General features: G+C 30.8%; 1 protein-coding gene across 6 annotated transcripts in view; it reads left to right on the top strand.

Moving 5' to 3' along the window:
* The window catches only part of LOC148277950 (uncharacterized), a 49,630-nt gene that overhangs the window by 12,727 nt on the left and 10,107 nt on the right, over nt 1-26,796 (top strand). For 2 of the 6 annotated variants that reach the window (XM_088232132.1, XM_088232137.1), the window contains exons 1-4: nt 4,694-4,725; nt 15,910-16,116; nt 17,729-17,899; nt 21,735-21,958. In XM_088232132.1, coding sequence (XP_088088258.1) covers nt 15,978-16,116; nt 17,729-17,899; nt 21,735-21,958 — 534 coding nt within the window. In that variant the 5' untranslated portion in view covers nt 4,694-4,725; nt 15,910-15,977. Of the gene's footprint in view, nt 1-4,693; nt 4,726-15,816; nt 16,117-17,728; nt 17,900-21,734; nt 21,959-26,796 lie in introns of those variants that run through there. The other 4 variants (XM_088232136.1, XM_088232134.1, XM_088232131.1 and 1 more) reach the window with 4 other exon arrangements.

Here is a 26,796-nt window from a genome sequence, read left to right on the forward strand (position 1 = left end):
AATGTTTGTATCCGTTATATCTTTGACCTTCGCAAATTTGACCACACAACCGAATATCGCACGCAACTACAGTGGTTAAGTATCAGGCATAGACGAAACATTCACATTGTATGACTTCTTCACAATATTTAACATAATCCCACTTCGCCTGTTTATCTGAGAGAGCTCTTCCAACCTCTATCACAACACGGACTATCTCTTCGGTCTAGTAACGCGAGAACCCTTTTAATACCCTTTCATTACTCTAATTTTCTTGCCTCTTCTTTCACAGTAGTAGCTGCTCGATTGCGGAATAATATACCCACTAATGTACACAATAGACTAACTAATCAGTTTGTGGTCCTGTGGCCAGTGTCTCGGACTCACGCACCAACGGTCTGTGGTTCGAATCCCACTCTACCCCAACTTGATTCCCATTTTCTAATAGTGAGTTATTTACAACTCGTTGAAAATGGCCCTCCAAATTAAATATTTGGGTAAATCATAAGAACGCAAATATTTCTTTTTCTTTAAAAAAAAAATTGTTAGAGACGCCCCCTTTTTTATTTAAATTCAAGTCAAGATTGAAATGTCACTATCTAAATATTTAAGTTGTTCCTTTATCCTTCTTTTTTCCTTCCCATCCCCTCTCCTCTCTTCATTTATAGAGTTAATTTTTTATATTTTTTATTTTGTTAATCTTTGTTTTTAATTTAGTATAATATCGTAAGATTCAATATGTCTATGTACTGATTGATTTTCTCGAACTGAACGGTTCGGGTAGGTAGGAAGAAATTTCCTTAAGGCAATATACCCGCCCTTATATGTAAATAAATTTTATATGTATATAAAGTGTTAAATAAATAAATGATACGGTCTTGTGATAGATTTCCGGTTTACGGGAAGCCGACTGACCAATCAGCAGAATTCACTGACGAGAACTTGTGACGTCGCACGCGAAGTAATTTCAAAATTACCAAACTTTAAAAAATCATACCGCTGGTAATACAATAAAAAAAAATATTTAAAAATATTTTTTGCTTAATCAAATATATATTTTTTTAAATAGTGAACTTTCTGATTGTATGTGCTTACACAAGTAATTATTATACGTTTTTTTTTGTTCACCGACATGCACCACAGTAACATTTGGATATATATAATGTATTCGTAGAAACCGATTGATTATTTTAATGTTATTTTATCAATAAAATTGGATATAAAAGGTTTTGTTTCTTATACATGTAAAATAATAGCTGTTCGATAGATTAATCTTAGAGTGTGTGAGTTTATTGTATTATTGAATTGTACAAATATTTATTCCACGAATGTATTGTATGATTTGCGATAAGCCTTATCGATACTTTCAGGTTCTTCGTGGTAGGAAGTACAGGGGCAAACATAGGACATAAGCGTTGGCATCGGTAAAAGATTAATATAAAACAAAAATATTTATTTCTCTTACAGAAAACATATGTCAACCGTAATAAAATGGAAATTGCGTTAGATTTCCAAAAAAAAATCAATACGACTTCATAAGAGAATATGCGTCGTGAGAATTTTGATTAATAGGTATCTATCATATTTGTATACCGTCCATCCAAAGACGAAAGCTTGACCAGCACACCGCATTTTAGGACTTGAGTATCTATGGCGGTGCCCACGTACATTAATTTAAAAAATGCTCGTTACCAAACAATAAAGCTGACCGAGGGAGCTCTCTGTAATCTTACAGCCTTAGCATCTTTGTGCTGAAAGAACTTAATCCAGAGGCATACAATATTTACTTCATTAGATTGGGAAAATGAGGAAGTGAATTCTTCACTAACTGTGATTACATTGATTGGATATAATCAATTTGCCAAAATTATTTTTTAACTTTTTATAAGCCTTGAAATTACATTTGGAAGCCACCAAATCTGTGAACTCATTTATTTATTTTGACATAAATTGACATTGAAAATAAATATAAAGAAAAAAAATCATATGTTTACATGTATAAATATGTACATAATAAAAATTATAAAGTTGCATACCTAACGATTACAATTGTTACAAGTAAATACACAAAGTCACCAAAAATATTAACGAAATATTTACATTAATATGAAAAATAAAAATATGTTTTCAAACATAAAGAAACGTTTGAGAATTATATTGCGAGATAGAAAAATAAATCAGACTCGTTTAATAACTATCAAGTCCAGAACCAAATAAATCAGCCTTATCGTCGTATTGATAACCGTATCTGTGGTTGATAGATGGTTCTAGAACTTGACAGGACCTAAAACAGGGCCCACGGATAGTAGCAAGAAGCTCCTTTCGGTATACATAGATAGAGAGAAAGAGAAAAAATCACAGGATGTCAGACGATTGATTAGTAGAGTGGGCCGATGATGTATGAGGTTTTTTATTTTTTTAGACATCAAAGTGAAAGGGGTCTACAAAGTTGCATTTTGGATCACATTGAACGTAAAAATTATTAAAAAAAATATTCCATACTACTTTTGGCCCTCAACCGAGGTTTATCACTGTCTGAACATTTTGTTAATTATCTATATTGATAAAATTATTTTGTGTTAGTAAAGGAGTAACTTAATCACATTACAAATTCGAACGCGCTTTAAAACTACCGAAATGGAAAAAGTTTACACTCCGCGGAACTAATTCCGTCGAGCGCCTGGCTAATATTGACGAAAACAATGACCTATTAAAACAATGCTACCTATTTATTACAAAACAAAGTGCAACTCTCGCCCTTAGATGCTTATTTAATAAGATTTAATGCACATTATAACATTTAATTTACACTGATTTTCTTACTTAAATACGAAATGACAGCCGGTTTACTCCAAAAAATCGACTTTTTCGAAAACTTCAAGCTCTGATTGAGGACCAAAAGTAGTATCGAATATTTTTTTGATATTTTTTGCATTCTGAGTAATCCAAAAGGCAACTTTTTAGACCCCTTTCATTTCGAAATTCGGAAAAAAAATTATCGGCCGACCCTATTGATTAGGATATTCACAGCAGCACGAAAGGGAATTAATCGATCAAAGCAACGTTAAAAACAACTAATTTTTCATTAAATTTTCCATGGTCTGATGAAAATTGGGTAGCCAAATGTTTAGGGATAATCTGAAGAAGCAAATAAAATTCGGTACTTTTAGGGTTTTTTTGTGTTTCTAGTTCCCATAATAAATCATTTATAACAAAAGGCAAAAAGGAGTGGACTTTCCAATGGTAAATATTAATAGTGTGTTAAAAAATCACTGCTCTAGAGCCATAATCCAGGGACAAAATACAGGAATACGTTGTATGAAGAAAAGTCAGAGTCCATTTCCTCTTAAATTCACTGGCACATGGCTGGCAATGGTAGAGCAGAGTATTATCATCCCAAGTTCTTGTTATTTTTTTGTTCTCAGAGTTTTTCTATTAATGTGTTTTATGAGTGGGGCATCCAGTTTGGACACAAATTTGAGCCTAAGAAAACGACTAGACTCGAAGACCAAACCTCGAGTTGTTGAGACTTTTAGAGACTTCGAGACTATTCGATATTAACGATAATTCGTATGAAAAAATAGTGCACATAGTAAATAAATCACATCGTAGCATACTTTTAAAACTTTTTATTAAAATTAATACAAAATATACCAACTAACCCTTTACCACCAAATATAGATCACAATAGACTAATTATAATAACATAACAGAAAAATCATCTTAGATCAACAACTAGTTATGGATGAAGTCGACCAGCATCCAGCAGCCATCATGCTCCAAACAGAGCTAAGAGAAAATATGTGCATCTTTAGCATCCATTAGAGCAGTGTCGTACTGATCCAGTATCACAACAATAAAAAAAGGCAGTTTTGACAAGGCGAGTGTGTTTTTTGCTGTGATTGCTACCTTCATTTTCTTTATAATATTATGTAATATCTCTTTCTGAAATTAATGTATCAAATATGTTTGTGTACCATATATTACATTATTATCTTATAATATACTTACTGTTAACTACTTTTTTTTATTTGTTTTTAACATTAATTTGTTAATACCATTTTTTTATACGTATATATGTATATATTTTTTTGTTTAAATTCTTAACAAGCTATTTACAATTTGCTTTTTAATTCAATCACTTTTCTTATATGTATCCATATTTTTTTCTTTTTTACTATGTAAAGTTTTACTTTTTATTTTGCATAGCAGTATGCTTTTTATTGTTCCTACACGTATACAAAAAAACATTGTTTACTTTTTAAAATTATTACTTACTACGTTTGTACTTACCTGTATATTTTGTGTAAATGCCCCTTGGGCGTATTGTAAAACTAAATAAATATAGTATCATCATAGTTTGTAAATTATGTGGTAGCAGCGCTTTATTTACTTCCTACAGCGCGTTTAGAATCGTACTGCTCCATGCGGGCTCGAAATTTCGATACTAGCATCTCCAGAGTCCCGGTATTGAAAATGTCTAAAGACTCTCGAAATTTCGAGATCAATAAAAACATCTCGAGACATGTATACATAGAAAAGTCGGTAAGTGGTTGTATCCAAATATTTAGTAACATTTAGTTATATTATTGATTAATGTTTTTACTACCGCTTTTTCTGAATCCATCTCTTTTAGTGGAACATATTTGCTTTATTCGTTTATCTGATCTAATCAGTATCAAAAATATCTAACTATATTAGTCTCATACGAGTCTGCAATAAGCGCTGTGGCAAAAAAAAATACCTGTAAATGTGTTTTAGTGTTGTTTTTACGAAAATATTGTTAAAATACAAGTTTTACGTGTTTTTGCACCGTTAACGTGATTTAAAAATAATTTTGTTGAATTTGTAAATCTTCCTTTTTGGCGGCGAAGTTTTAGACTTAATTGATTTGACCAAAACAGTGTCAATTTTTGTATTTCAATGTCTTTAATGAGACACTTGTGTCAAACGACAAAATCCTTAGCACGTGATGACAAAATAAATTATTTTACTTCAAAGGCTAGTCCGAAAGGGCCAAATAAAAAAGCTTGTAACAGTAAACTATTCATCTCATTAACGTTATTTTGTGTATTGCAAAAACCTTCTAAAAAAAAACGTTTAAATTCGAAAAATTATTTGGATACATCATATAAATATTTTCTTAGAATAGACCAATTGTATCACCATATTTGCAATTTCAGAGATAACGAAAAAAAAACTATTTTAATGCTCATCTAAAGTCTGATATTTTTGATTCGTGAATATTGTTCATCCATTTTTTTACGGATATTTAGTAATCTAGTACATTGGTAATGTGCCTGTTATTATTCGTTACACTTACATTTTTAAAATGACGCGAACCAAACATTATTACTCTATTCTCTTTGGTGAGTTCTGATGATTGGTGAATTGGTTTCTCGTAAACTGGATATCTATTACAACACTCTATCATCAGTTGATTCGGAAGAACTAGTGACGTCGCTCAAAATAGGTCGTTTTTTTTTTTTTTAAATTTCACGAAATTTCCAGAAACATCGCAGTACAATTTAATGCTTTAATTTTTACCGCGAGTAAGAAAACATTCTCCTGTCCATTTCCCGTAGCCCTAAACCTCAACTCAGACAAGAATGGGTATGGGGTGTTTTACATACGTAATATATGTATCATGTTTTTTACTCGATGGCTACTCTCAGGTTAAAATACTGAAAACTAAATCAAGTAGAGATTAGTCCGCCTCGTTTTGTAGTGGTTAGCGCGTTTGCCTTTGCTTGATGTCCTAAGTTATATTCTAATCTTCATCGGTACATATCGAGACGGTGTAAAATAAAATCGATATTTATGTACAAAAACCTGTATATTTGTGTAAAAATTTAAAGTATCTTCGTTGATAACCTATAATTAAACATATTCGGAAGAAAAATTGTAAACATATTATATTTTTTATATAGAAAACATAATTTTACTTTGTAGATAACATACAGAATGAATGTTAACTTCCATCGTAATACGGCCCCTGGGAGGATCGATATAAAACCTTTGTTTTTAAGGTGTAAAATTTTCACTGTCCATGGACTGGCACGTGCAGCGTAAGACTGATCACCTTACCTTCATGTAACAAATAATCCAGATACCAAAACCTAATCGAGGACCAAAGCAGTACTCTTTGCGTCATCAGATGCGAATAACCGTTTGATGATGATATGGGTATATGGTATCTGTACACATATGCCTGGGTAATTTATTTAGAACAGATATTACTTATAAAAACTTAAATCAAAAGACTTTAAATAAATTAATGTTCAGTACTGACTTTACATATATATATATATATATGTGTGTGAACGGAATAACCTATTTCTTATTGATTATTATACATTCAAACATATTTTAAATTACATACATCTATATTATAAATTCCTAAATAATAACACTAAACAAGTATTGATTTTATCATTTGAATACATGTCAATTCACAACATATGTAATTACTTGATAAAATATGTTAACATTAAAAACACTTGTCTACGTAACGTCACAGGCTGTTATGTAAAATAAAATCCGATTTAAAATAGGTTTTTTTCGTATCTGACAACTTGGAATGTAGATATAATATTATTATAATATGGATAAGTTGAAATGCGGTCGACCTCGTGGTGTAGTCGTCAGTTCGTTTGCCTACCATGCAAAAGGTCTCGGGTTCGGGTTGACGTGAAATATTTAGTTTTAAATGTGTTTTTACACAATAATATTTCATAGTCCCTGGAAGTATGATCTTCTACGTCAATGGAACGAAAATGATCAAGCTACGCTGTGATTGGTGTACCAATGAAGAGCCCTATGCACCATTAGGTGCGGAAAGTGAATAAAAAATGATGATAAAATGCGGTATCTTAGATGAATGTAAGAAAAATCAATGTATGACAAGGTTACAAATGATGCTTGAGTTTACTGTTTACTATATTGATGTGCCATATACACGTATTTTTTAATATCTTTTATAATTATATTATATGTTTTTAATCCTATATTTGTGGTGATATACTCATGTGTATGTGTCATATAATTGCTCGTCCCTCCTCAACACAGGACTTTTAGTCCCATGGAGTTGGGACTTGTTGTATCAAATAATGTACAATAAACTTATGTATGTAAATAAATAAATGCAAATCTGAGATAGGTGTATTTGAGAAGATTTAAAAGGGTCATTAAGATGGTTTGGTCGTGTAGAATAAATGGATGACGAAAAAATGGTAAAACAGATATATATATATGGCGAGAATTAATGGTAACGTGGGACGTAAACGACCAAGAAAGACGTTGCATGATCAGATAAATAAAATATGAAGTCTGGTCATGTCAAAAACAGGCACAACCGAAGGGCATATATGACAAGATGTATAAATTTGGGAGAAGCTTGGAATGTATGTCAGGATAGACGTGTGTGGGGGTCCATCCTCTCTGCCTAACCCTAAAGGTATCATGTTCGTAATAGTATGGTAGTAGTAGGGTGAATTAAAAAATTACACGAGTTTTGAAAAAAACATTAATTTCTAATTCTTATTATTGGACATAATTGATATTTATATAATAAAATAAATATATAACAGCTTTGTTTTTAACCACTTTTTATTTTTACTACCGACAGGTTTCAAAGCTACACGCAATTCTTTATCAAGGTATACTTAACCTATACTAGAAAACTGAAAAAAAAATACTTAGTTAAAAACGAAGTTATGTTATATTTATTAATTTTATTATAATTAATAACCACAAATTTAGTGCTTCAAATACAAAATTGAATATTTTTATTGACAAGCTAACGCAATGGAAACACATTCTTACTTTCTTAAAAAAGGTGTTAATACATTTCCTGTTTTGTTTTTGCTCCCCAGGGAGTTGAATCCAGTCCTTGTCTACAAAAACTTGGACAAACTCAAAATATTGTTGATGAATCCACTTGGTCCTTGAAGAAGTATAGCAATTGAAAAAAAAATATATTTTTTTTTAGGCGTTGCCTAGCATGTTGGTGAAATAATTCAATTAGATGAATCTCACCCGCATAAATAAAGGTTTCAGCTCTTTAACTTCTCAAACATCAATAGATGACCGAATTAAAGGAATATCGATGTTCAAATATGGGCAGAATGGTGAATGTTACACAGTGTGTGAAGTGGCCACTTAAACCAGCCAATGACAGCTCATAGGTCCTGTAGATGCCTAAACTTAAATATTACCTTCTCTAGAATATTCTTCATCTCTGTTGTAATATTTTAGTATAAACACCTCCCAGGGAGTTGAATCCAGTCCATATCTACGAAAATTTGGACAAACTCAAAATATTGTTGATAATGCTTCATTATCATCATCATCGTTCCCTTTCCGCACCTAATGGTGCATAGGGCACTACATTGGTACACCAATCGAAGCGTATCTTGATCATTTTTTGTTACATGAAGGTAAGATGATCAGTCTTACGCTTCAGGTACCAGTTCAGAGACTGTGAAATATTTTAGTGTGAAAACACCCATTCAAATAAATATTTCACATCAACCATGTCGGGAATCAAACCCGAGACCTCTTGCATGGCAGGCTAACGCGCTGACCATTACACTACGAGGCCGAGTGATAATGCTTATATATTTACAATATAATTTTATGTACATTTACTGAGACTTAAATTTTTAACATCAGACAACTAGTATAAAACTGTTGCGGATTTCTTCTATGTCGTATGGATTACAAAAACAAATAAGTAGAACATACCGAGGTAGATACAGATAGTACAGAAGTTAAGTTAAGTAACTATCTCGATATATACAGGTGAAGATAGCGTTCGAGGCCCAGGGCCCCGATTAAAATGGGAAGTTAACAGAGTTATCTTCGATTATCCATGAAGAAAATCCGATATTTGTGTACGAAAATGAGTATATTTGCATGATCATTTAAAGTATCTTTGTCGTTCACCTATAATTGAACATGTTAATTTTAACATTGTTCTTATATTCATATTTTTAATCTTTTTTTTTATGCAAAGTTTCGCTTTTTATTTTGCATTGCAGTTTGCTTTTTATTGTTTCTACATGTATATAAAATCTTTTTTTATTTCTTTTAATGTGTTGTGTATTTATAAAATTATTACTTTCTTTGTTTGTAGTTACCTGTATATTTTTTTTTATACTTATAAGTATATGAAAATGTTTTTTTTTTTGTTTGAATTCTTTACAAGTTACTTACAATTTGCTTTTTAATTCAATTACTTTTATTATATCCATATAAAATTACTTTTTTCTTTTTTACATTGTAAAGTTTCACTTTTTATTTTGCATGGCAGTATGCTTCTTATTGTTTCTAAATGTATACAAAAAAGCATTGTTTATATTTTAAATTTTTACGCACTCTGTTTGTACTTAACTGTATATTTTTTGTAAATGCCCCTTGGGCGTATTGTAAAATTGAATAAATAAATAAAATAAATAAATAAATGTTTAGAAGAAAAAATTGTATGCATAATCTGCTTTTGATACAAAAAACTTTATTTTACTTAGAAGATAAAATTGAAGATAAATGTTAACTTCTCATTGTAATCGGGGCCCTGGGATGGCAAAAAGTGCAACGGCAAGTTTGGAATAGATATAAAAGGACAGAGGCATACCGAAAGCGATAAAAAGTAAATTGGTCAGAACTTCAGTATTTTTTTTATTTTTTTATATGGGGCGGAAACATGGACACTATGACAGTGAGGCCAAGGAACGATTGGTTTATTCCGCCAACACAGTGCATTTATTTTTTTTTGGTTTCGGTTTTGATAATAAGATACAAATTGAAAATTCAGCTTATTTAGGTTTTATATCGCTATAATTCACTTTAAAACTCATTAGTTCCTCAACTTGTGTATTTGGTGACACGTTGGTGATTTATCACAATTTTCGAATTTCGCCTTGATACTGCGACAACTTTTGCCTTAACTTAATTATTTAATGTGCTACGGGGTGAAATTAAAAAACTTTGTATCTCATACAAAAGTTACGAATGAATTACACGGAGGAACATTCTGAAAAAACTTCGCCCGTTATTTTAAAACACGTTTCCTAGATAAGAAAATAAGAGGACCGAAATTTTAATTTGAAATGGACTTGTTATAATTTTGAGAAAACATTTTACTAAATGCTTTGATTAGGGGGGTAGTGAATGAATATTTTTTATACTATTTAATTCCGGTCTCTTTGATAAAATCGAAACTAGCATTCGTACTTTTCAAAGTAATGGTTTTGTTTTTTAATAACATTGACATTACAAACATATATTCAATACGTACATATTATAAAAAAGAAAAAAAAATACACAAAAGAGACTCATGTCAAAGTAGTAGGAGAATCCTGCTCCGGAAAACCCCTTCGGATACATGGAACATATCAATATCCAGAGCGATGTTGTTCAGCATAGCGGTAGCCCTTCCAACAGGCGTAACCATAGGCAGGTTAGTCCTGAATATCGGAATATAAAACAATCTATGCTTTGTCATAGGTAATTATCAGGAACATACAAACCAATGCTCATCATAATCTCAGACTTATCGATCATACCGCGCAACAATCGATAAAAATATGTAGTCAAATACACATTTCTTCTAGTCTCTAAACTGTTGTAGCCAAGCATACCTTGGAGGAACTTGATCGGGTAGAGTCAAGGATAATACCCGCACTCCACCGTAATTGATCCACTGTGACCCAGAAATGGGCCAGAATAGATCGACCTTACGGTTACAGCGGATCAGACTAAAATACACTTAATAATGCTATTAGAATCAAATAAGTGTTAATTTAAATAATAAACTGTTTTTTGGCAGTGCTTTATTTAAATTCCTAATTCTACCAGGCTTTGAAGATAAAAAATCACATTTTCGAGTTTATTTGGGGCATGGGTTGCAATAATGGACGTCTCTCTCCGCTTTGATACTCTCCCTATTTTCTTGCACTATGGGACTATTGGGAATCGAACCCGCGACGCCAGTTTCACAGGTAGCCGTCTAACCAACTGCGCCACGGCGCCTGTCTTGTTGTTTGTTTTTTATATGATAAATAGTGATCCACTGGGACCCAAGATGAAATGATTCAAAGTGTAACTCAATGACAGTTTTCGTAAATAAAAAAATATGGCAAGCTGCTCTCCCAACAAACTCAAATATAGTAAATATTAAACATTGATTAACGAATGGAAAAATTTAACCTTTTAAGTATATCATCCATATAAAAACAAATATATTTTTTAATACAGGTAAAAAAATAAATGTCGCGAAGGTAACTAGTGTAGCAGAAGAAAATAAAAAAATGTGTCAACTAAACAAAAATGTGTGCGTACAATTCACACAAAGATATTGCAAACGATTCACTGTAACCCGTTATTTATGTATTTATTTATTTTAAAGAAACAAACAGTCGACAATGATAAAGTAACATTTAAAAAAAATCAGTTTAAAGACAGACCAACAAAGTTTCAAAATTAGAATCATACATATTAATCAATAGTCTTACAACAAAAAGGTGTGTTTATGTGTATTTGTATGAGAGTAAGTGGAGATGTGTGTTTATGTGTATTAGTGTGGGAGTAAGTGTTCAGGAGTGTGCATCATTAAATAGTAAGTGGGATCGTATCGCAGCCAGAAATAATGAATGTTAATTTATTTTTAAATAAATTAAGGGGCATGTAAAATATATCAATAGATGAAAAAAAAGCATTATAGTTAGAGCAAGAACGATAGAGGAAAGAGAATTGTGCATTGTTAGTGCTACAGACTGGCAGATGGAACAAATATTTATTTCTTGTCACGCGAAAGGGGACATTAAGATTAATTTTGGAGAGTAGGTTAAAAGAGTCTACTTTATTATTTGATAATTTATTTAAATAGCATAATTCAGATACAGTGCGTCTATTTTCAAGGGTAAAAACCCATTTTGTTTGGTAGATTGGCTGTAAGTACAAAGCATTTTATTGTTTTAATAATCTAGGTATTTTAAAAATTTTCGTTGAACATTTTCAATCCTTTCTATGTTTGTTATGTATTGTGGGCTCCACACAACAGATGCAAACTCCAAATTACTGCGTACAAAAGTGTTGTATAAATTTTTTAATGTATTTGGTTTTTTAAAAGGTTTGGAAATTCTTAAAATGAAGCCCAGCATTTGGTTACCTTTTTTAACAATAGAATTTATATAAGACCCGAACAGCACTCTATTATCAAGAATAATTCCTAAGTCTCTAATATCGCTACACCGTGATATGTAATTATCTTTGATCGTATAATTGTGCGTAAAAAAATTGGACATGAGGCACCGTTTGCAGAGGGATCTTTTACCACAGTATTTTATAAAAGTTAGTTAGCATTTCACCATCTCTTTGAAAATCTTGATTAGCTTATATGTGCTACTAAATAGCACTTAAGTTAAAAAGCGATTTCACAATCTCTGATTATCGCAAAAAAATATGTAAATCTCATTGAAACCGTCAGTAAAGTTAGCTATAGGTATTTCCTCTGTTTAAATCACATTTAAAAATGGCGTCGCTCGCGTCATCGTTATGACAGCTCTGCTCAATTTTTTGTTGCGTTGAAAACCGGTTATAATCGAAATAATTATGTGAGAATCCAAGATTTTATGTTAAATTTGGTTGGTATTCTATCAACAAAATACAATTAAACTCGATTAGAGATTGTATAAGGGAACGTTATCTCTACACGATTCAGTAACCTAGCCGAGTTGTACCTGTTTCGAGTTATTCATTCCTGATAAACATTTATTCCTTTCTTATGCGTACTGACATATTTAACTAAAGTCAACTACACTTAATAAAAACTATTATTATAATTATATTTCATTTTAAATAATTGGAAAAGCTAAAGCTAGGTACTAAAACAGAAAAATAATAACTATGGATTAAAATTTAATTATGCCGTGTTGTCGTTTTTAAGTGTCAAAATACTGCTGGGATTAAAAAATAACATAGAGACTGATTAATGTTTAACGAAGCAGTTTTCACAAAGAAATTTAGCTTTCTTTATAAAGTATTACACAGACTAAAATTTCAAGTGATAATTTCAAATAAAACAACAATATTTTGAATTCGTCCAAATTTTTGTAGACAAGGACTGGATTTAACTCCCTGGGGAGCTGTTTGTATTAACATTTTACCACAGAGATGAAAAACATTTTAGGTAAGGTAATCTAGAAGTTCAGGAATCTACAGGGCGTTTGACCTGTCATTGGCTGATTTAAGTGGCCACTTTACACACTGTGTAACATTCACCATTCTGCCAATATTTGAACATCTATATTATTTCCATTCTTTCATCTGTTGATGTTTGCGAAGTTAGTTTCAGTCGTTGCCTAGTATGTAGGTGAAATAATTCAATTAGATGAATCTCACCCGCATATATAAATGTTCCAGCTCTTTAACTTCACAAACATTGACACATGAAAGAATTGAAGGAATATAGATGTTCAAATATGGGCAGAATGTTGAATGTTACACAGTGTGTAAAGTGGCCACTTAAACCAGCCAATCACAGGTCATAAGTCCTGTAGATGCCTAGACTTCCATATCACCTTCTCTAAAATGTTCTTAGTCTCTGTTGTAATATGATAATTAAAATAAAACGTTTAAAAACACTTGGCAATAACGTTTTTAGTATGTCCAAATATTTGTTGATAGACTTGATTTCCACTGTAGGGGGTTATAAAAATCATACATATTCCCTTCTTAAAAATGTTTTCCCTCTCTGTTGCAACCATTTTTAAAATACTTATGATTAACTGACAAATTATGGTTTACATTACATACTACCTACAGTATTTGTTGAAAATTAATTTCTTTAGAATGCAGATTAACAATATTAATTTTGAGTACTTATGTTTTTTTTATTATTTACATCACAAAAAATAAACAGCTACCATGTAATTTGTACTAATTATGTCGTGTACGTGACCTGAGTATTGATCATAGACTTGACTAAACATAACAACAATAGTAACATTATTTTTATGCATTCACACACATTATTTTTAGAATATATTAAAAGTATACAATCACATAACAAACTAAAACTGTAAAATGTTTTTAAGTTAATCTTAATTAACTTTTTATGTAATAATTAACGTGACCTTTTTTATTTGGCCTGACTCTCAATACAGAGAATGGATAAAACGTTTCATTTCACGTTGGCAAAAAAATAATTTCTCTATTTCAATTTAATCAGTATTACGCGGAGTTTGAGTCTGAAAAGAAACGATCGGTCATATTTTATGTTCTGCTTTAACAGAATATTTAACCTTTTATTTATACTTGGTAGTATCCGTCAAATCATGATAATTAATGCGTGATTTTTGGAAAACTTGAGTGTCTTGCATCAGTCATCACCAATCACACAATTATTGACGTCTAGGGCAATTGGTGTGTAAAATATAAAGGAACAACATAATACAATATTTGAATTTTGTCCAAATGTTCATCTTTGACTTTACTAAAATCAATAGATGGAAGAATTGAAGAAATATGGATGTTCAAACATAGGCAAAATTGTGAATGTTACACAGTGTGTAAAGTGGCCACTTAAACCAGCCAATGACAGGTCATAAGCCCTGTAAATGCCTTGACTTCCATATTCCCTTATTTAAGGTATTCTCCATCCCTGTTGTAATTTGTTAACAACATAATAATTATTAGTACCTCTTTCTACGGGTTAGTTCGTAAATTGTGTGTGTTTTAGGATGAAAAGTATGTGTTCACCTATTTCATTGGTTCTTAACTTGGGAGGAATGAGGAAGTTCAGTGTTACGAGAAAATTAGAGCATTTAACTGTACAGCGAAATTTCCGACAATGAATGAAAAAAATACTAAAAATGAACTAATTTGAACTACATCACAAGTTTTTCCGAATCAACCAATGGTAATGTGCTGTGATAGATTTCCAGTTTACGGGAAGCCAATTCATCTATCAGCAGAACTCACCGAAGAGAACTTGTGACATCACGGTCGGACAAAATCACATAACTTTAAAAAAAAAATCAATGAGTGTATAATACGATACATAAACATATTAAAATAAATATTTTTGACTTGATTTGATAGTCTATTAAGTCGAGTAAAAAAAAATGTTACTTATTAGTAGCATAACAAATATTTTTATATATATAATATTGAATTCCCGCAAAAATGGTCATTCCGATGGCCACGCCCCTAATACGTCACGATTCATTTTTATTAGGTTTTTCTTTTCCTGTCATACCATATTTATATGCTATAAACTTTTTAATAATTAAAAAAGAATGGTCTACGCTCAGACGCTGACGTCTTTGTGGGCATTTTTTCCAATTTATGTTATTGCTTAATTTTAAAATGTGTTTTTCCAAAGTGTATTTTTGTCATTATATTTCTATGTAAATATATGTATGAAAAATAAATTGCTCCTGACCATTTAAATTTGTTTACAACATTGTCACAAATTTTGGCGTCACAACTATCTAGGCCAAACATGTCGCGTTTTTCTAGTGACGTATTTAAAGAAAAAAAAAATAAAAAAAAAAAACATTTTGAAATTTATACATGAAAACATTTCTCCACAATATCCATATTGATTTTGAAAATACAATTAATTATTCTAAACCCATTTTGTTTATTTTTATCGATATTCGTAGTATGTGATATGTCCCAATTTGTTTTTAAAACTAAACTTTTTTGGGGGTATTCGTTAATATCCAGCTCGTTTTATAAATCGCCTCAAAAAGGTTAGAAAGATAACGTCAAAACGTCTGACGCGATCAATACAAGCACGAAAAGTTGAAGTGGACTTTATTTTGTATTTTATAATTGAGCTTTAGGAAAAGTTTTAAGTTTAGTTACTTTTTATTGTAGGTAATGTTGGAAGATTTAAATTCCATTTAACTTATTATTTCTAAGGGCAAAACAATAATTACGTAAATAAAGTGTAGATAAATTATTGTTCGTGAGTAAGTGAAGAATTTAAAATGGAGGATTTGCTCGAGAATGAACTAGAAAGTGAAGAAATCGGACTGGAAACGTCTGACGAAGATGAAATTGAAGACGATGATTATAATCCACTAAATGATATTCTCCAGTATAGACAACTTTACGCTGAGGGACAAGGTATTTGCAGAAATAAAGCCTGAAGATTTTTACAATACTCTCATAAAAAACAATATAATGTAATTGCTTCAAAAATATTTAATGATTTAATGCCAAATATTAAGGACTCAAAATGTAAAACAAAATTTCAAATAAAAATAACTGCACACATAAATAGTGTAGCGAGATATTTTTTTTTAAATACGTGTAGATAAATAAACGTATCAATTTATATAATAGGTTCACATATTATTTATATTTTTATAATAATAATAATCATGGTTTATTAACAAAAAACTACAATTTCATTATCTACTACATACATACTTAGGTTACAGATTTCTCGAGATTATGTTCAGTCTGCCTAACTAGGTACAACCTGTTTTAAGGCAGACATTATTATGCATAAGTAAAAAAAACCTGAGTACCCACTAGTTAATTTATGCATAAGATTACTTTATATTTGTTTTTTTATTGTCTATTTTAATATTTTATGTATATGTTTTATTATATAAATAAAAGACGAGTGACTTTCGCGCCATCTTCGAGACTGGTATCTTTATTAAGGAGTCGAATATATTTATACAAAACAGAGGTAAGGATATTTTTTTTTTTTTGTATAAATACATTGAACTCCTTAATAAAGATTCCAGTCTCGAAGATGTCGCGAAAGCGATGAAACCGGTGACTGGATATTTCAAATTTGTCGATTAAAGTATGACTCGTCTTTTTTTCATATAATAAATTACAATTTTCACTTGCAAACTTAAATGTTTTATTATATATGTTTTAGGTAACATCATGTATTCTTAACACACATATATACTTTATATTTATATAAGAATGATTATTAAATTCTTACATTTCATTAGCAATGCATTTGTAACGAAGTAGTTTTAGTTTTTTTGTTTGTTTTGTTATATTAGTATAGAACTACTTGTACTTTAAAACATAAAAAATCTCCATCTTAGAACAGGCTGAGCCATGTTAGATGAAGACTATTCTAACTAGAGAACGCTCCGTATTCATTTTTTAATTCACTAGTTTTATATAGATTCTTGGTTTTATCAATTTTTTAGAATGCATTACTTAACATGTACACTCCTTTATTAAAAAGATAATTAGTACTCTTTTTATTATTAACCAATATATTTCATAAATTGTACATGTTTTTTTAAATTCTATACAAATCTACTTTTATACATCTAGTAAATGTTATAACTGTAACTCTCCAAAACTCTTGTGCTTGGAGAGTGACTTACACTGTTATAGTTATTTATTTATTAGAATTTAAATAATTTTGAATATACGAGTAAATAAGAAAAAAAAACACATGGGATATAAAAAGAAAAACAAAAAAAATGCATTCATGCTAATTAAAATTGAATGCAGTGTTTACACTTGTTCAAAAAATTTATTTAAATTTACTTTGAATTTATTGATTAATAGTTGATTGATAGTATTAATAGTTCATTGGGATTTTTGTAATTTTTGGCACCTTTGAAGACAAAGCTTACATATTATACAAATCAACAACCATCCCCTGAAACGGACAAAAGAAGATCGCTACTCAAATTTTAATATGTTCAATATATTTTACATATTTAATAATTGTTTTTATTGTTGATTTTAGAGTTGTCGGTGGCTGGGTCCGCCCAGGGCGGCAGGAGAATGTGGTCCCTCATACAAACGTTGGGCGCCACATTGCGGTTTCTGGCGCCCGCTGCACTGCTGACCTTGCTCTGTGGAAGGGACTCCCCCATCATGCGGCTGCTGCAGCACTGTGATAAGACTGTCAGAAGCAGTAAGAAAATTTATTTATTTTAAAACACAAAAAATCGATACCACCAATTACAAACTTAGTCCATTTTATTTATTTACTTTTGTCATTTTAGCTAGTTGGATCTTCGGGGATTTTCTTCTTAACTCTTAAAATACTGTGGTAAATAATCCTTTTGCGTGCTGTTATGTATCATCGCGTTACTACTAGTAAAATACGGAACATTAAAAAATTCAGACATTTGAAGAAAAAAAACATGGAGACATACTGTTTAATAAATCATTTTCCATAATTTGTGCAAATAAACATATTATTTAACCCTGTTATAGCAAAATAAATTAAAAATCATAAATACGCCGCTCATATAACGCGCGCGCGTCCCCTATCACTGTCATCAACCGAATGAAGACTAAATCTATTTTACACAACATCCGCCACAGAACAGAGTCTCTGTCTTCCTTGTAATAGGTTGTATCTTTGTGCTCTCTCTTATACAGACGTGTTGTTGAATTAGCGGACATCCATTCTTCGCGTAGCAAGTATAAATATTTTTTGTATTAACATTTAGCACAGCTATACAAATTTTACTTTCCAAATCGGGTGTGAAAATGTCAATTTGAAGATTACAAAAATACGAATTCATCATTTTAAAATTATTCGGATATAATCGGCTTAATATTCATTGGCTATATTCATTCATCAAGTCATTTTTATTAGTATTGAATAGTTGTAAGTTTTTCACCCGAAACCATGGCCTGTGGTTTTCAGCCAAAATGCCAAACGGCTAATTGTCGATTGAACCGTTACAATATAGTTCCTTTTTGAAATTTGCGACTGCGATATATACATCAACTAAATAAGGTTTAGAAATTGACTATTTACAATCGATTTAGGTATACTTTTTATTAAATCACTTTAGTGAATATCTACTGAATTCTGTTTCGTTTTAATTTTTATATTTCGAAATCACTTTATTTGACGGTGTTTGTGCGTAAACGTATGAGAGACGTGTTTGTTTTATTTGAACTAAAAAATATTACATTAATTTACGTTTATTTGAATTATACGGAGTGTGTACTTAAGATTGGTTTTCTATGTACCAACATTTTTTAAATAAATGTTTTGTTAATTACCTTATTATCTTGTTAACACTTGTTTCAATAACACGAGATTCTTTTGAATGAATAAACAACATTTTACTAGAACCATTAGTAAAGTTTTGTTTCAATTTTCATTACCGAATTAATCGGCCGTACTATGAAATAACGTAAAAGTGCAATTTCCTGCTAGAGATGTCACAAAGGGGAACCAAATACGGCGTAAGGGATGTTTCTCTCCCTTTCCACCCCCCAAAGATCGTCTTCTCGCTTCACTTCACCTCATTCAATGTATACCCTGAGGGGATATGAAATGGCAACAAGACAATCTTGCTGAAAAATCTACCACAGTAAGAAGAACAATCTCTGGATGTTTACATTCGGTTCTCTAAACACAAGTGCATCTCTGACCAGTAATGGCATTTTAAATAACGTACGCTTTAAATTTCAGGGGGTACTTACTTAATGCAATTTTAAATAGGTACTTTTATAAATATTATCAGTCAAACCAAGTCATCAAAATGGTCGGGAGTTTCAAATATCCGGGAGTAAGTATATGTAACGGAAAATGGCAGCTTTTAATAAGAGCTGGGAGGGGCCACATTTAACAGTATTAATTAAATTAAACCTTGTATATTATAAGCAAGGTAAAAAAAATGCAACTCATATGTAAAAAAATAATATTTTTAAAAATTCAACAGTATGAAGGATGCATGGACATCGGATATTTACTCAGTGAAAACCAAACGCCGCCTACATAACGCCTGCATAACACATATTCTCTTCTACGGGTGCTAATGAGGAACTTCAGCCCTATGGGAAATTGGATACAAAAAATGTTTTCTTGCGCGGGGTAAAAATTAGAGCATTAAATTGTAACAAAAAGTTTCTTGAAAATGTACGGAAAAAATAATAAAAAATATTTTAATAAAAACGCACTACTTTGAATGACATCACTGGTTCATATGAATCAACCTATGGTCTGAGAGCTATGGAAGATTTCCGGTCTGCTTGTTGTTTCTGGACCAATGGGAAGAACTGAATGAGAATAAGCGGAAATGAACCTCTGATGTCACACGCGGAGTTATTTCAGAAATACAAAACTTTAAAAAATCGTAGCGCTGATAATACGATATAATTTTTTTTAGTTTAATAGTCAAATAAAAAAACAAAAAAAACCACTGAACTTCTTCATTGAAAAAAAACAGCGAAATTATGAATGTCGAGAGTAGATATCTCAGAAGAATCTTAGGTGTACGGTGGTAGAACGGACGCAGCAAACTCCGGTGACAGCTGTCATCAACTGAAAACAATACGGTTGACATGGCCATGTACTGCGGATGCCTCCTGAAAGCATTAACCACGCTTGCCTACTTTACAAGGCATCATCATTTCCCTATCAGCACCATCATTCACAATCATCGTCATCTTTGTCATCATCATTTCTCTATCCACTCCATCATGATTTCCATTATCGTCATATTTGTCATCATCGTTTCCCTATTCGGACCATTATCGTTTCCCTATCCACACCATCATAATTTCCATTCATCGTAATTTTTGTCATCATCATTACCATTCCATGCCCCGGCGGATGAAAAATACAATTTCCCTATCCGCATCCTCATCATTTCCATTCATCGTCCTTTTTTTCATGATCATTTTCCTATCCGGACCATCTTTCCCTATCCGCACCCTTGTCATTTTCATTTATCGAAATTTTTGCATCCACCATTTCCATTTCACGTCTAGGCGGATGAAGAATACAATTTCCCTGTCCGGACCATCTTCCTTTTCTTATCAATACCGTTATCATTGAACGTCAGTATTGAACATCCTCGATTATGAGAAGAGTAATTTTTATGCCCGTAATTTTCCTTAATATAATACATTTACCCTATGTCTTTATATGGATTCAATACATATTTTAATGGTTAATTAATATTGTAAACTTCGCAAAAATGACAAAAAATGTGACTTTTAAAACTGGGTCTTATCTGACTCACCATCGCCAGGCGTGTATTTTGTTGAGCCAGCGAGACTTAAAAGTTAATGGTGTTTTAACACTACAGTATTTCACTGTCAAATGGCAAATGAAACGTAAGACATCTTACCTTACTGGTAACAAAAATGATCTAGATACGCTGCGATTGGAAACCGTTTTATTTAAATATGCATCAAATATATTAGGTATTAACATAAGTAGTGTCTGTTTTTTTTATTAAAAAATGAACACTAAATGTGAAACAAAATGTTGAAGGTTTGAAATAAAAAAAATCTGCTTCACAAGATATTGAGGCTTTACTGATAGAATGCATTAATTCATTAAAACAAGTTCCGCGATAATCGCATTAAAAGCTTTTTTTATTCTTTCGACGCATTATTTCTCCAACAATTTCTATTATTTTTTTAATGCTTTGAAAGAGTAATCTTTAATCTGAGCTTTGCATAAGATTTGAAATCAATATCTTCCACCTATATTTAAAAATATTTAAAATATATAAAGACGGTTGACTTAATGCATTCTGTCAGTATACCTTAGAGCTTTGGTATTGTGTTTGCTTTTACGTCATATATATTATTATATTTAATTACAAGCTTTCAAAATGGTATGTCAAGTAGACAAAAGTGAGCATTTTCGACACCTCTTTTTTTCATTTAATAGCAACACTATTTATTTATGCTATCGACCACTCTTACTTATTTGCACTGGAAAAGACTTGCATTGCTGGATAATGTATCTTTGTCATTTATTTTTCCAGTTTTCTTCCCTTCGCCAAATATGGCCGAAGGGGTTCTGAAATGGCTGCAAGAAACACTCCCCGGCGACAGTAGAACCAGCTCCCTGGACTCTGTGTGGGAGGAAGGATCCGTGCTGTGTGACGTCATAGAGTCCGTAGTCCCGGGCTCCTGTGAGGGTCATGAGGATGGGATGGACATAGGACACGCGCAAAGGCTTGCAGAGCAATATTTAGGAGTTACTCCGGTAATTATTTGTTTAATACAATCGTTGGATCAAATACATCAAATTCATTTTATTATAAATCAGTATTTTAGAAGTAATCGTTATAATACGTTTTTCATATTTTTAAGCTTTTCATTTATCATTTATCTAGCAACATTTTATTATTTATTTGGGAAAAAAAATAGCAACTTTTACATAAAATCCATACATATAGCATAAAAAAATCATATAAACATAATTTCAACTGCTAATTTTTACTTATTAATACGAACATCTACTACCTGCATCTAATTAATTATTGTTGGTTGTGATTTTTTACTAAGAAATATAAATGTTCATGGAAGCAGAGAGAGATGGAGGAAAGTATAGTTGGAACTATACAATGTCCTCTTCCTTTTATGTACTTTTTATTTAACATTATTTTTATAATAATTGATTTGTTTTTCCCCTCCCTCTCCTCCTGCATTCATAATAAATTAATGTGAAATCTGTAATTGGTCTTACTTTATTAATTGTTATTTTGTACCTTGTATTTATATGAAGACTGTATGATTTCATAAATGAAAAAAATGTTTAAAAAAATATACACATTTTTCACAGTGGATATCATAAGTTATTGATTCATTACATTATCGGCCTCGTGGTGTAATGATCAGCGCGTTTGCCTACCATGCAAGAGGTCTCGGGTTCGATTCCCGACATGGCTGATATGAAATATTTATTTAAAAGGGTGTTTTTACACTAAAAATATTTCATAGTCCCTGGACTGGTACCTGAAGCGTGAGACTGATCACCTTACCTTTATGTAACAAAAATGATCAAGATACGCTGCGATTGGTGTGCCAATGCAGTGCCCTATGCACCATTAGGTGCGGAAAGGGAATAATGATTATGATGATGCTATTATCGTCAATCTCATTTGTAAATCCACAAATGGTCAAAAATGATATTTTGTCATTTTCTGTAAGGACTTCAAATCCATCTCTCTACTTCCATACTAATCCATACTCCATACTTTTGTTTTTGTTTCTTTTACGTCCCAACGGAACTACCGATTGACTTTTTTTGCCTAGAGAGCCGGAGAGGTGAGAAGCAAATTAGGATATTTATTTTTCATCTCGAATCAAAAAAGTACAATAAAAAAAAATGTAATACGTCACAAATGAGTAATGAATAAAAAAATGACAAAACAAATCAATACTATTTTTTTTACGTAAAAAGTACCTATATTTACTGACATACTCGTATAACTAGACAGGCATACAATAAACACCCATAAGGAATCTTATATAACATTTGGCATGGATGAGATGAAAACTGTCTGCGTGACCGGAGAGAATGGTATTTTTTTTTTTTCATCTATTGATATATTTTACATGCCCCTTAATTTATTTAAAAATGAATTAAGATTCATTATTTCTGGCTGCGATACGATTCCACTTACTTTTTAATGATGCACCTGAACACTTACTCCTACACTAATACACATAAACACACATCTCCACTTACTCTCATACAAATACACACAAACACACCCTTTGTTGTAACACAATTTGATAATATGTATAATTTTTATTTAGAAACTTCGCTGGTCTATCTTTAAACCGTATTTTTTTTTAAATGTTATTATTTCATTGTCGACTGTTTGTTTCTTCAAAATAAATATATAAATAATAATGGCAAGCTGTAAAGAAAAAATCATTTTTTCTCGAATGTATCCTGGGTATCGGAAAGTCGAATGTGATTTGGGTTACGAAGCGACGTTTAGATTGGAATTAAGATTTCCTCATTATAATTAATTTCAAGCTGTGAAAATTCACAGATATTTAGCATTTTTGTGCCATGCTTTGGACCGTGTAACCCGTATTACGGACGGTCGTGTCAATATTGTCGTAATGAGCGCATGTCTAACTTTAATTGTGATTTTATGTAAATTGCATCTTTAATATGTGGACGTCTGATTATATGACGACTGAGATAAATCAATATTATTATAGAAGTGCGCATCTCATTTCGCTATGGTCACTTTATTATTAGTTATGGAAGAAAAATGATTTTATGCAGAGCATACCAATTAACAAAAAAAATGCTATTTACGTAGTGCTTATTAATTTATTTATTTATTATATATGTACGGCCTAAGCCAATTACAACAGTTACATAAAGAAACATAAATGTAAGAAACTGAACAAAAAGAACATAAAACTATTTAGCAAAGACAAACAAGAGCAAAACAATAATAGTATAACAATATATTAAAAAAAACGAAAGATCAAAAACTTTGAGCTAAACCATGCCAATCCAACTTCATCCCACACTGTTTAGTCGCGAAGAGATCTACGAAAAGCCGGAAGATCTATCCCAAAAAATTCCAAGTCTTGTGATGAATTGACTAATCTACACATTCTGGACATTGGGGCATAAAAACCAAAGTTGCTCTTTTGAATAAGATGAGCTTGTTTTTATTAGCAAATAGCAGTACATATTAATCTTGATAAACCTTACTGACAATCGACCCTAAGAGCTCATGGATGGTAGTCAACTAAATCCGACGTGCCGACCCACGGCACCACAAGGCGGACAGTGAAAAAAAACCCACTAAAATAGGTCATTTTTGCATCTAGCGTGTTCTAAATCGAACCAATAATCTAAAGGTCTCGTCTATTAAAATCGATAAACGAAATTATCTATAGATACTCGTAGTCCTTTGAAAAAAATCTGCCTTTATTTTTAATATAATTATTACTTCAAGCGGAAAACAATTTGTTAAGATATGTTCACAAATTTCGTCATCATCATTTTCTCCCTTTGTACACTAAGTGGTGCGTAGGGTACTGCGTTTTATTTATTTAATTAATTTAAATAAAGGGCACATAGCGCCTTTTACATATTAGTTGCAAATACAATCACATACTCGTACATACATGTAAGAAAAATTATTAGTAATATACCTATAGCATTTAAAACAAATTAATATATTATTAATATTTAAAGCATTCACTTTGTGGTCAAACATTTTACTAAATGTTATTAAATATTTGTATATAACCACTTTTCTATGTCTACCGGTTTCGAGACGTACCCGTCTCCTCGTCAGGACACTAATTAAACCAACATGCAAAACCCACTATACACCTTCACCATAGTTCGTTGGTTAAATTGGTGTCCTGACGAAGAGACGGGTACGTCTCGAAACCGGTAGACATAGAAAAGTCGGTAAGTGGTTATATACAAATATTTAATAACATTTAACAAATTAATACTAAACCGTTATTTACAAATTAAGACGTCTAAAAAAGAAAAACAATATGAAAATTGTATTACCAGCTATAAAAATAGTCATGAAAAAAAAATAGTAATGGAAATATTTAGAGCATGTCAAAAAAACTAAGAAAACAATACATATTAATGAAGTGTTAAAACAGTTTTGAATAAAACTGAACGTTAAAAAAAATATAGGTTATTATTTAAAACTACTATTTAGGTAAATTAAACTAAATGCATCATAGTTCGATCATAACACGTTACGTGAGTAAGGTGATCAGTCTTACTCTTCAGATACCGGTCCAGGGGCAATTACAATCGGACTTATATTTGACTGTCTGTAAATAAAATTAATATTTATGTACGAAAGTAATAAAAACATAGGATATATAAAGAAAAACAGAAAATAATAATAGCAATTATTATTAGTATTTTTTTTGGTTTTCTTACAATAAACATAATAATAAAACAGAATATTAAAAAAATAAAGCATAATTACATATCAACGAAATAAATATTAATAGAAAAATAGTAAACAAAAAATCCCACAAAGGCATGGCCTGTTCGTGGGTATACAAGAAAATGTTAATGAATTTTTGCTCCTATAATAAATAATGGACAGTTATAATATTTTTCCATAACATAAGAAAGAAAAAATAAAATATTCTGTAAAGGAAAATTTGTTTTTTTTTATAGTAATTTAAAAAGAAAATAAAAAATATTTTTTAAAAAACACCAAAATATTCCTTATTATTAAAGGGCAACAAAATAAATCATAGAAAAAAAGAGTTCATATCTTTAGTTTGAATCCAGGATAGTGCATGTTTTTTAAAAGAAGAAAAATTTTGAAAGTTTGGAATCAATGAAATATTATCAGTAAAAAAAGAATTAAACATTTTTGGGCCTATAAAATATGCATGTCTCTGTGCGAGCCTCGTTTTACAATGTGGTATTTCTAACACACGATTCCTTCTTTGACTTGATCTATTTGAATTACTTGTAAATAAATTTTGGTTTTTAAATATATATTTTAAACATAGCAGCATTACAAGAAAATAATCATAGCAGCTTCACTAGATATAAAAATACTTGTTTTAAAGCTACATTTATAATATATACGAGTATTGACACATTATAATAAAAATTATAGTACTACGTTGTAATAAAAACGAAGAAATAACAAAAATAAAACACTAAAAACATTTATGAACAACTTAAAAAATTTAAAACAATGACAAGAAAATTTAAAAAATTAAATATAAGATATAAAAGAATATATGATAAAAAAGTATTTTATAAAAAGTATTTGTAAATTAATAAATTTTATTTTTAAATCGGCAATTAACAGTTCGAATTCCAAAAACTAAAAACCTAAGTAAAGAAAATTACTGATATAAAAATAATGTCTGAATCAAATGAAAGAAAAATAGACATTGAATATTAAAGATTGACGGCAGCATTACATTATTGATTTCATGTTATGTCATTCAATTACAACGTACAAACTGAAAAACAAAACACAAAACTAAATGAGCACGGAGGAATGTAAATTTTAAAAACAAAAATGTGTTAAAATTTATAAAATTATGCCGATC

Source organism: Micrasema longulum, unplaced genomic scaffold, assembly GCF_059751315.1.
Source record: "Micrasema longulum isolate JH-2025_06_02 unplaced genomic scaffold, ASM5975131v1 h1tg000952l, whole genome shotgun sequence".
Lineage (NCBI taxonomy): Eukaryota > Metazoa > Arthropoda > Insecta > Trichoptera > Brachycentridae > Micrasema > Micrasema longulum.